Source organism: Barbus barbus (assembly GCF_936440315.1).
Source record: "Barbus barbus genome assembly, chromosome: 28".
Lineage (NCBI taxonomy): Eukaryota > Metazoa > Chordata > Actinopteri > Cypriniformes > Cyprinidae > Barbus > Barbus barbus.
Window position 1 is genome coordinate 28,909,581 of NC_136756.1, and position 12,458 is coordinate 28,922,038.

At 33.9% G+C, this 12,458-nt stretch overlaps 2 protein-coding genes across 3 annotated transcripts in view; both read left to right on the top strand.

Annotated features, from left to right (window-relative positions):
- LOC306848635 (synaptic plasticity regulator PANTS-like) overlaps nucleotides 1–12,458 on the top strand; it is an 806,624-nt gene that overhangs the window by 291,027 nt on the left and 503,139 nt on the right. The gene's annotated exons all lie outside the window — the stretch shown is intronic.
- The window catches only part of LOC306848613 (phosphatidylinositol 4-kinase alpha-like), a 50,922-nt gene that overhangs the window by 30,599 nt on the left and 7,865 nt on the right, over nucleotides 1–12,458 (top strand). The window contains exons 25-39 of one of the 2 annotated variants that reach the window (XR_013782261.1): nucleotides 61–185; nucleotides 590–671; nucleotides 762–845; nucleotides 929–1,018; nucleotides 2,387–2,506; nucleotides 4,011–4,119; nucleotides 4,612–4,768; nucleotides 4,845–4,972; nucleotides 5,047–5,205; nucleotides 6,512–6,663; nucleotides 7,784–7,891; nucleotides 7,974–8,101; nucleotides 9,406–9,564; nucleotides 11,151–11,230; nucleotides 11,309–11,508. Coding sequence is in view for 1 of the 2 variants with exons in the window: in XM_079383260.1 (XP_079239386.1) it covers nucleotides 61–185; nucleotides 590–671; nucleotides 762–845; nucleotides 929–1,018; nucleotides 2,387–2,506; nucleotides 4,027–4,119; nucleotides 4,612–4,768; nucleotides 4,845–4,972; nucleotides 5,047–5,205; nucleotides 6,512–6,663; nucleotides 7,784–7,891; nucleotides 7,974–8,101; nucleotides 9,406–9,564; nucleotides 11,151–11,230; nucleotides 11,309–11,508 (1,865 nt within the window). In the remaining variant the exon portion in view is untranslated. The remainder of the gene's footprint in view (nucleotides 1–60; nucleotides 186–589; nucleotides 672–761; nucleotides 846–928; nucleotides 1,019–2,386; nucleotides 2,507–4,010; nucleotides 4,120–4,611; nucleotides 4,769–4,844; nucleotides 4,973–5,046; nucleotides 5,206–6,511; nucleotides 6,664–7,783; nucleotides 7,892–7,973; nucleotides 8,102–9,405; nucleotides 9,565–11,150; nucleotides 11,231–11,308; nucleotides 11,509–12,458) is intronic. The other variant, XM_079383260.1, reaches the window with a different exon arrangement.

Consider the following 12,458-nt stretch of genomic DNA (forward strand, 5'->3'; position numbering starts at 1 on the left):
GCTGAACCACATGCATTATTGATCGCTCGTTATTGATAATGGCTTTGCTTCCTGTTCCAGCCCAAGACTAAAGAGCACGAGGAGGAGCTGGAGCGCCACGCTCAATTCCTATTGGTCAACTTTAACCACACCCACAAGAGGATCCGCAGAGTGGCAGATAAATACCTCTCAGGACTCGCCGAAATGTACAATTAATTCTCTAACTCCCTACCTAGACAGCATAAGCATCGTTTATGATGTTACCCGAACAATTTCACCCAATATTTGTATATTCCTTGTACTTTTCGTGCTTATTTTATGCTTATTAGAGTATAGAGTTCCACATGAAGTCTGAAGGCTTGCATTTATATAACTTGCATTTGAAAACACAAAATGCAACACAAATCTATTTATATATCACATTATATGCAATGGTAATACACATTGCTTTACATAATAGGAATTAAAATAGTCATAAAATAATCACAACAATAAAAGCAAAGAATTAAAAAAACAACTACTAAATACTAAAATTGTATTGTTATTGTTGGTTTTGTTGTGTAGTCATATACAATAACACTAAAAGCTCAAATCTGTGTTTGTTCTCTAGGTTTCCTCATCTTCTGTGGAGTGGAAGGGTTTTGAAGACCATGTTGGACATCCTGCAGACTCTGTCTCTGTCTCTGAGCGCTGTCAGTGCAACAAACACACATGCATGATTTATATTACTTGTATTTACAGTCTCACTCATCAGTCACTTAACCCAGCCTCCTGTTACACAGGACATCCACAAAGACCAGCCGTACTACGACATTCCTGACACTCCGTACAGAATAACTGTCCCAGACACGCATGAGGCACGAGAGGTGAGACGGACACAGCTTCTGTGCCGTGGATATGAGCTCAGTCTGAGTCCAGTGTTTTGAAATGCTTTGTGTTTGTTGTTCAGAGCATCGTGAAGGACTTTGCCGCACGCTGTGGAGAGATCTTGAAGGAGGCCATGAAATGGGCCGCTTCAGTAACCAAATCTCATCTCCAGGTCAGTAAGTTGCATACTATGCACTAAAAGTATGTACTTTGAGTCTGAGATGTGGTTTATATGGTCATGCAGACAACCTGGATTCGAGTCTGATTCCAGTCATTTACTGATCCATCTTTTCAGTCCCATTTGCTCTGTTGGAAAAGCTAACTTTTCAGTTATGATTAATCTGATTTGTATTAATAATAAACTTCACTGGTAAAGCATATTCAGCAACCTCTTTGTTATGTGCTGTTTGCATGTTGATAAATGAATAAAAATTCGCTATTTTGTTCATACGTTTGTTTATAAACTGCTGTTGCAGCTTCAACTACACATTGCTAGTTTTTATTTATTTATTTTTATTTGTAATTTTACAACTGGAAAAAAATCTGATCTTGCATAATAGATGGATTTGATCAAGCACAGATGCTTACTTCCACCAGAAATAGTTTGCCATCTGGGCTCCTTTGGCAAATGATTGGCTGTGAATTGGATGCAGTGTTAGTTTGAGTCATTCTCAGTTGGAAACCGGTCAGCTGGTGTAATACTACGCTTTTTTTTGAGTGCCGTGTAAATACCAAGGTTTATGAATGTTAATCATATTAATCATGTTCAAAAGTTTGGGTCTGTAAGATTTTTAATGTTTTAAAAAAGAGGTCTCTTCTGTTCAAAAATACAGTAAAATTGTGAAATATTATTATAATTTAAAACAGCTGTTTTCTTTGTGAATATCTGTTAAAACGTAATTTATTTCTGTGATCAAAGCTGTATTTTCAGCATTACTCCAGTCTTCAGTGTCATATGATCCTTCAGAAATCATTCTAATATACTGATTTGCTGCTCAAGAAACATTTCTGATGTTGAAAACAGTTGTGCTGTTCAATATTTTTGTGGAAAGCGTGATACATTTTATTTTTCAGGATTCACAAAATCATAGATTTTTCTTTAATGCCAAAAATCATTAAGATATTAAGTAAAGATTATGTTCCATGAATATATTTTGTAAATTTCCTAGTGCAAATATATCAAAACTTCATTCTTGATTAGTAATATGCATTGCTAAGAACTTCATTTGAACAACTTTAAAGCTGATTTTCTCAATATTTAGATTTTTTTTTTGCACCCTCAGATTCCAGATTTTCAAATATTTGTATCTCAGCCAAATATTGTCCTATCATAACAAACCATACATCAATGGAAAGCTTATTTATTTATTCAGTTTTCAGATGATGTATAAATCTCAATAAAAAAAAAAAAAATCCTTATGACTGGTTTTGTGGTCCAAGGTCACATATGTCTTTACTCTCACTTTTGATCAATTTAATGCATCCTTGATAAATAAAAGTATTAATTTCTTTCAAAAATATATTTTTGTATGTGTCTCAGGAGTATCTGAACAAGCATCAGATCTGGCTGTCGGGTTTGTCTCAGCACACGGGTTTGGCGATGGCTACCGAGAGCATTCTCAGCTTCGCGGGATACAACCGTCAAAGCACAACGCTGGGGGTGAGAAACACACCTGACCCAGAATCCCTGTTACAGACACACGTCCTGATGCTAACCAGTGCTGTGTCTTACGGTAGATGGTTACTGAGATGGTAACTGAGGTTTTTGGCCAGATTAAGGTAAGACGGTAGCGAGTCTTTAGCGGATCAGAATAAAATCATCAATTGTTTTGTAAGAAGTCTTTAGTAAAACGACTGATTTATTCCACATGCCCAATCAAATCCACTAAATTCATTACATTCAAAACATCTTGAATTGCTTTAAGAGTCATAGAACATCTGAATATTTACATCATGTGAACACACGAATTGTTTATGAATGCATTTATGCATTTATTTATACATGCAGTTGTTTATGCATTGTGACATTATTTTGGACAATTAAGCATGCACAATTATAAATGTAAAAAAGTCGGATTATTATGTAATATAAATATTAATATATATTATATTTTGATATTAATATATTTTAATAATAATATGCAATTTTTTTTGTACATGCATTTATGCACTTATGTATACATTACAGCGTTGTTTATACAATTAAGCATACTTTTACACAAATCTCAATGTCAAAACATTTAAATTAATTTACATTTATTTATTGCATTTATTTATGCACTGACAATTTTTTGAGAATTAAGCATAATTGCACAAATCTAAATGTAAAAAGTCTCATTCTTATTGCTGAAGACTATATGTATATTTAATATTAATATGCACTTATTTATGCATGCATTTATACAATTCTGAATTTAAATATTAATTTTATATTTGTATTTACTGCACTGGTCTTTAAGGTCATTTAAGGTCATTAACAGAATGAATTGCTGTAAAGCTGCTTGGAAACGGTGTGTATTGTGAAGAGCGTTACACAAATGATGCTTTTCACAACATACAGCTTAAAACTAACCAGATATTTCAGACGTGATCCCAGCTAACACACTCACTGCATTTCAACTGTGTGATATTGATTATTCCTGCAATCATGCTTTATGAATATTCATTAGCACTGTTGTGTTCTTATGAATTTAGCTCTTGTTTCTCTTTATTTTTTGGGCCTTTTTAAAGTGTTTTTTTTTTTTGCATGCTTTGCACTATTTTGCATAATGTCATATGTACAGTAAATGTGTGCTGGGCATTATTTTGTCATTCACTTTATTTGTGCCGTTACATCATTGCATCTCTGCTAACCGCTGGCTGCTAACTCATCTGTGTCTGTGCTGTGATTGGCTGGCGGTGGGTTGGTGGGTGTGGCCTGTCGTGTGCTCCTCCCCCTCGCCCCAGGCAGCTTTTCCTCAGGTTGGTTTTGTTACTGTTGTCCTTGCTTCTTTCATTGGCTCCGTCTGTAACTCATTTATCATTTATAAACCAGTATGCATTTATATGTTCTTATCATAGCAGTAGAGCGGTAATCTCCTGCTGATGCTCATAAGCGTTTGTCTTTATAGATTAATGGTTGTATTGTAGTCAGATATGTCATTAGTGATGTTTTAACTGGTCAGTTTCCATCATTCCCAGGTTACCCAGCTGACGGAGCGGCCCACCTGCGTGAAGAAGGACTACTCCAACTTCATGGCGTCGCTCAACCTGCGAAATCGCTACACTGGAGAGGTAAACGCTTCAGTAGGGTGTTTATGAGTGAATCTCACCAATCATGACAAGAACATATTTCATTTGACTCATATTTCACCAAGCATTAAAAGAAAGAAAATTTTGCATAAAGAAAATAAAGTTTTGTTTTTATGATAAAGAAACTTAAAAAAAAAAAATATTCATTGATTTATGCACATTTTTATTTTTGTGCACTGTGTTTGTTTATTTATGTGTTTTATGCACTAATTTATGCACCGTTGTACTAATGCATTTATTTATGCATGTATTTATACTAGTGCTGTGATTTAATCGCATCCAAAATAAAAGTTTTTGTTTATATAGTATATGTGTGTGTACTGTGTATATTTATTATGTATATATAAATACGCACATGCATGTATATATTTAAGAAAAATGTTACGTTTATATATTAAATATATTTATATATATTATAAATTATATGAATATAAATATATACATGTAAATATTTTCATAATATAATGTATTAAGGTTTCTGGGATGCTGCAGTTTGCCGAAGTGACACACAGCGAGTCAAACCTCAGCAAACTGATGGTTTCTCAAATGAGTGATGCTCTGGGCGCCAAAGACTCGGACGCATTTATACAGAACATGTTCAAGATGACCGCGCTGCTCATTAGCACTAAAGGTAGCGCCCAGTCGATCATATGGACCGTTTTGAATGCAGATCATGTTTGAGTGACACACAAATGTCTCTGTCTCAGAATGGGATCTTCAGCTGCTTCATCACCTCTGCTGGTCTCCTCTGAAGATGTTCACGGAGCAGGGCATGGAGACGGCCATCGCCTGCTGGGAGTGGCTGCTCGCTGCCCGTAATGGAGTTGAAGTCCAGGTAAGACTCTGAATGGAGGATTATAACAGCATCATGTGCTGTGAGGTCACAGTGCTCATTGCATGTGTGTGTAGTTCATGCGTGAGATGGCGGGCGCCTGGCAGATGACCATCGAGCTGAAGATGGGCTTGTTCTCGGAGACGGAGTCAGAGGCCGATCCTTTAGCTGCTTCAGAAGAGAGTCAGCCACTGCCCCGTCCACCCAACGTCACGCCGCATTCGCTCTGGATCGAGGTCTGTATCACACATAAAAGCACACTGCCATAATACTCTAATACATACTATATGCAGCATAAAAAGTAAGTGCTGTCGACCGATTAATCGCATCCAAAATAAAAGTTTTTGTTTACATAATATTTGTGTATTGTGTATATTTATTATGCATATATAAATACACACACATACAGCATATTTTTTTAAATCTAAATATATATATTCATATAATTTATATCATATATAAATATATTTAATATACATAATAAATATACACAGTACACACACAAATATTATGTAAACAAAAACGTTTATTTTGTATGCGATTAATTGTTTGACTGCACTAGTATGTATACTGTGTAAACGGTGTCAAGTCAATGCTATTTATACAGTATATAGTTGTCATAAGTTTACATAAATCTTGCAGAATCTGCATAATATTTTTTTTAGAATAAGAGGGAACATAAAAATTGCATTTCGTTTTTTTATTTAGTACTGCCCAAGAATGCAGCACACTACTTCAAAGCAGTAGTTAATGACCCTCAGGCCATCCAAGATGTTTTTCTTCATCAGATTTGTAGAAATGTAGCATCATATCACTTGCTCAGCAATGGATGCTCTGCAGTGAATGGGTGCCGTCAGAATGAGTCCAAACAGCTGATAAAAACATCACAATATTCATCATTAACATATTTTTAACTTCAAACCTTTGCTTCCTGCTAAAATATCCATAATCCATAATAACGCTTCCTCCAGTGAAAAAGTCTGTCTCCTGTTGTCTCTCACATCAAAATCCAGGCACATATTTATTTAGAGCTGTTTTGGCTTGTAAATGGTGCTTGATCTGTGCAGATTTCTCTACTGATTTAAACATTTTTGTTTTAGGACATTTTTGGTTGAACTATCCCTTTAAGATCCAGGGATTGCAAACTTTTGAACAGTATGATTAGTGTAAATTGTTTCTATTTTGTCTTCTGGGAAACATGTATAGCTTACAAAGGGCAGTACTTAATGGAATAAACAAAAGAACAATTTACAGCGGCCATCTCGTTCAAAAGTTTTCACCCCCTATCTCTTAATGCATCATGTTTCTTTCTACATCATCAGTGAATGTTTTCACCCTTTATCATTGTTTTGAGTTCCTCAGCGGTTCTCAGTTTGAAAATATGGGTCTCAAAATCATATTTACTGTTATGCTGGAAACCAAAGAATGTGCAGGACCTGGAGGATTTTCTTTTTCAGAAACTCTTTCTCAGCATGATCACATTATTATATTCCTCATATGAGTGATTGTTATAGTACTGTGTGTGTGTGTGTGTGTGTTTAGTTTCTAGTGCAGAGGTTTGAAATCGCTAAGTACTGCAGTGCGGATCAGGTGGAGATCTTCACCAGTGTCCTGCAGAGGGGGCTATCTCTCAGCGTTGGTGGACCCAAGAGCTGCCTAAACCGCCACGTAGCTGCTATAGGACCCCGATTCAGGTGATGCTTTAAACACACTGAACACTATGGGGACAGATATATAATTGAAACCCATTAAAACTACAATATTTAATCCACTGTGCCATTTAAGTGCAATATCATGCATTCTTTGTTAATAGGCTTTCATTCTGTTGGCAAGGCATCAAAACCTTTACTGCTTTATTTTTATTTATTTATTTTTTACTGTTTTCCACCTCATAGCACCATTTTCTTTTTTTTCTGCTTCTACTGAAAAAAAAAAAGCAAATTAATTTGAAGTTATGTAATTATAATTGTGTGGGTGTATTGGTATGGGTATCAGAGTGTGCTTGTGTGTGTGTACTGAAAACGATTGTGTTTGTTTAAAACTGACACTGCACCAAAAATAATGCATCAAAATTAGTGTTGTTGCTGATCATTGACATCTGCAATAATAAAAAAAATGCTTAGCGTTTAGTATGTGGAAATGATTATGCATGGCGTTACGTAATCAAACTGGCATTTAAATTGTTTAAAAATCTGAAAAAAAATTGTAAGTTATGATCAGGGCTGATGTTGCTTAAAAGATCTATATTTTATTGTCATTTTAAAATTTTTGTATTCTAATGACCTCTCTGTAACTTTTAGAAATTGCCCCCCAAGGGTTAATAAAATGCAGAAGTGTTGTTATGTGTGGGGAATTGGACAAAACAAGTTAAAAGCAGTTTATCAGTTTGTTTATACATTTTTATGCATTATAAAATCAAGACTTTACATTGGTTGTCTTAGCATGAAAAACAAAACAGAAACATATGTGTAATTGTTTTATGCAACTTGAGCAGATCTAAATGTAATGCTGCAATCAACACTTTTCATTCATTTTCACCGCTCACTTTAATGATTTTGAGGTGCATTATTTTTCATTTTGGTGGCATTTTTTTCTACAAGCTCCTGTTTATTTATGACTCTGTCAAATAGTGAAATAATATTGATAAAACTGTCAATACAAGTGTCATTTATATTACTACAAAAATTCATATTTATTTGATTTATTTCATATTTAGCACAAATTTCAGAATTATAATAGTAGTAATACTCAATATTTAGTATTTGGTGTTGTGTATATATAATGTGTGTGTGTGTGTGTGTGTGTGTGTTTCAGGCTGCTGACTCTCGGTCTCACTCTTCTTCATGCTGATGTGGTCACTAACGCCACCATCCGTAACGTCCTGAGAGAGAAGATCTACTCTACTGCCTTTGATTACTTCAGGTGTGAACATCAGCACAAAACAAGAGGCATATTTAGTTTCTTATGCTGAGTAAATGTAATTTGTGTGTGTGTGTGTGTTCAGTGTGGCTCCACGGTTCCCCACGCAGCTGGAGAATCGCCTTCGTGAAGACATTAGCATCATGATCAAGTTCTATGCGTGTCTGCTGTCGGATAAGAAATATCTCACCGCCACTCAACTCGTCCCACCAGGTGAACAGACCCATCATATGTCTGTGATCTTCAGCCCAAATCCACTTTATAGCTGTAATGTTAATGGTGTATTCATTTAGTTTGTGATATGAAGCAGCTTCAGCAGTGTCCTCCCTGATTCTTATACATTTTAGTTTAATTTGGGCTCAAGCATCGAGGACTGCAATAAGTTTTTAACTTGTTTTCTTTGACGAATGACTACTTTTGTATTTAATTTCTCTGTCAAATCAAAATCTAATTTTGCTGCTTAAAAAGTTTTTTACAAACTCTTTTGTCACATGACAGGACATTTAAAATTAAGCAATTAAAATCCTGAAACGGAGGGAAATTACAGGACCAAATATTAACACATTCTCTTATGCATTCATATGGGTTTTAACCTAAAATATTGCTTTTGAAAGAATGGGATAATCAGGATGTTATTTGTTCACTATAGATAATTAACTAAACATAATTTTTTCTAAAGTCATTATGATTGACAAAGCTACTAAAAAAAATTGATATTTTGAACATGAGATAGTATATTAATATATATTTAAAAATAAGTAAATAGTATATTTATTTTAATACATTATTTAGTAAATAAATTGATTAATTATTAAATAATTGTTAAATGAATTCATGTTATAAATTTAAATAAATAAATTCCTAGTAATAAAATAATTCATAGTATTGATATATTACAATAACTATGTAAAAGCTTGTAAATAAAACAAAAATGACTGCAATTCGTTTTACAAGACAATACTGTATAGTTGTACACCGTTGAGAAGAGATGATGCCAACCCCCCAGAGGACCTCAGATGATGCCAACCCTGAGACAACATGCAAAACTACCAAATGTTGCTAGAAGTTTGATCACAACTTCTAATCATTGCTGTTAATAGTGTTCACCGTCTGTTTGATTACATGACATTAACTAACTGCATGATTTTTACCGTACATTTCTGCCATCATCAACTTGAGATAGTCACCACTGATAAGCTGTTACTAAATATAATGTTGAAACTTAAATATTCTGTAAAGCTGCTTTGCACCGATTTGCATCGTGAAAGCGCTATACAAATAAACTTGAATTGAATAGTTCAAAATGTCATGTTTAATACAGCGTGTTACTTACTGTTTATTTGCAACAATTTACACTCAGAAATTGATACTAAAATTCACAAATAATAATATATGTTACCTCAACAATAGTGAGAGTTCCTCCCGGTTCTGCCTCCTGCATGATCAGCGTTTGATTTACTGGTTCTTGTACTGTATGTATGCTGATGATGCTGATGATGATGCTGATGTTGTGTCAGATCCTCAGGACGTGTCGGTGAACAGTCTGTCTGTGATGGCGGGGACGGACTCCAGGAGCAGTCTGGACGCAGCTATGGGCTCCAGACAGCCGGCCACACAGGGCTGGATCAACACATACCCACTGTCCAGCGGCGTCTCCACGCTCTCCAAGAAATCAGGTCCTACACAACATTTATTTCTCTTTATCATGTTTTGGGCTTTTGGATTTCTGTTTGTAAGTGCAAAGGGGACGGGAGGATCTTTAACACTCACTGTTATTATGACATCTTTCCTTCTCTTTGTCTTCATACTAAAATAAAATGTGATCCTGCAGCACAAAACCAGTCTTAAGTTGCCGGGGTATATCTGTAGCAATAGCCAACGATACATTGTATGGATCAAAATTATCCATTTTTCTTTTATGCCAAAAATCATTAGGATATTAAGTAAAGATTATGTTCCATGAAGATATTTTGTAAATTTCCTACCGTAAATATATTAAAACTTAATTTTTGATTAGTAATATGCATTGCTAAGAGCTTCATTTGAACAACTTTAAAGGAGATTTTCTCAATATTTAGATTTTTTTGCACCCTCAGATTCCAGATTTTCTAATAGTTGTATCTCAGCCAAATATTGTCCTATCATAACAAACCATACATCAATGGAAAGATTATTTATTATCTTAATTATTATAACTGAGATTGATGTATAAATCTCAATTTTACAAAAGCAAATTACAATTTATGACTGTTTTTGTGGTCCAGGGTCACAAATATGCTGGCAGTCAAACGTTTGAACGCATCTACTGATTCTGTTTTGGGATTATTTCCCATGTGTTCGATTAACAGTGAAGTGATAAACTCAGTAACACAAATGGAAATCAGGGAATGATGCAGCAATTCAAACATGTGACATGCGTCAAAACATTTATTTCTATAGCACTTTATACAGTACAAATAGTTTCATTGCTTCACAGGAATAAACAGGAAAATAACAGTGTTAATGTTGTAAAATTAATTGATTATGAAATGTTTATTGATATATTATACATGTAATTAAAATATGTTATTTTTAATATTTAATTATATTTATTATTAAATAATTAATAAAATATAATAATGATCTTTAATTACAAATTAATTATTAAAATGTATAAAATATATTGTAAAGTAATACAATTAATTAAATGTTATTAAATTAATAGTGTTAATATATAAAATGAAAAAGTTCTGTAATCACAAAATTAAATATAGTTCTGATTTTCAGTTTTATTATTTATTTTTTTTTCAGCATTTTCATTTGCATTATTATTTTTTGCATAGATTATTTTGATATATAAATAATAATGGTAACACTTTACAGTTTATTGAGGGGAAACTCTCACATCTAATCTAAAGTATTTATCAAAAATATGGTAATGCAGAATAATTAATGTGTGCTAATAAAAAGCTAATATACCAGTAATATGCATGCTAATAAGCAACTAGTTAATAGTGTAGTGTTCCCTAATCTGAAGTGTTAGCATAATATTTTCTTGATTTTTAAATAATTTTAAGTCATCCTGCAGCTATCTTGGAAGTTTTCTGAGGTCATTTTAGGTCTACTTCAGGTTTTTAGGATCATGAAAAGAAACGCGTGTCCAAACGTTTCACTGCTAATGCACATGTACACTGACGATTCACTCACAATCATAACAGCATGATTTAGATTTTTTTCATCATTTGACCTTCTCTTATATTAAATTCTATTAAATCTCTTGTAGGTCTGTCAAAGAAGACGAACAGAGGAACTCAGCTGCATAAATACTTCATGAAGCGCAGAACGCTGCTGCTGGCCCTGCTGGTGAGATTGTAGTTCTCAGTTTTCAGATGAATAAAATGTTAGTAAGATGTATGCCTTAGTGTTAGTATGTGTTGTTAGGCCAGTGAGGTGGAGCGTCTGACCACCTGGTACAATCCTCTGGGCAGCCAGGAGCTGCAGATCTCTGCGGAGCAGTCTGTGGAGACCAGCATCACCAACTGGAGATCAAAATACATCAGCCTGACCGAGAAACAGTGGAAGGACAACGTCAATCTAGCGTGGAGCATCTCTCCGTACCTCGCCCTGCAGCTGCCGGCCAGGTGAGGGACTCCGTCTGAGACGTTTACATTGTATTTTATGTGTTTGGTGACTTATATTGCATTCAAGGTACTCTATTGTCCCAAAGATTTTGTTTTATTTAAAGAAATGAATACTCGAAATTGATCAAAATTGACGGTAAAGACACTTAAAATGTAATAAATGCTGTATTTTCTTTTAACTTTCTATTTATCAAAGAATCCTGTAAAATAAAATGCATCAAAAATATTGTGCAGCACAACTGTTTTCAACATTGATAATAATCAGAAATGTTTGTTGAGCAGTAAATCAGTATATTATTATGATTTCTGAAGATCATGTGACACTGAAGACTGGAGTAATGATGCTGGAAATACAGCTGCAGATCACACAAATAAATTACAGTTTAACACATATTCACATAGAAAACAGCATTACTGTATTTTAGATCAAATAAATGCAGCCTTGGTGAGCAGAAGAGACTTTTCTAAAAACATTCAAAATGAGCAACAGGAATGAATGCAGTGCTCTAATAACACTTGTATGAAACCTATTTATATATATATATATATATATATATATATATATATATATATATATATATATATATATATATATATATATAACCACTTGAATAATGGTTTCTATTTGTGCTTAGGCCCTCAGACATTTTATAATTTTGTCCTCTTATGGTTAACTGATGTTTAATCTTCTGACATTAGTATTATATGTTAATCAGTCAACTGTTAACATCCCTCAACCTGATAATTCAATTCAAGTTTATTTGTATAGCACTTTTTACAATACAAATCGTTGCAAAGCAGCTTTACAGGAAATCAAGTTTCTACAATATATTTATATATTGTAGAAACTTAATATATTTAACTTATGGCAAAATTAGCTAATTCTGTATGTTGTCTGAGGGGTTGGCATTATCTTTTCTCAGGTGTTCGGTCATCTCAGAGCATTTAAG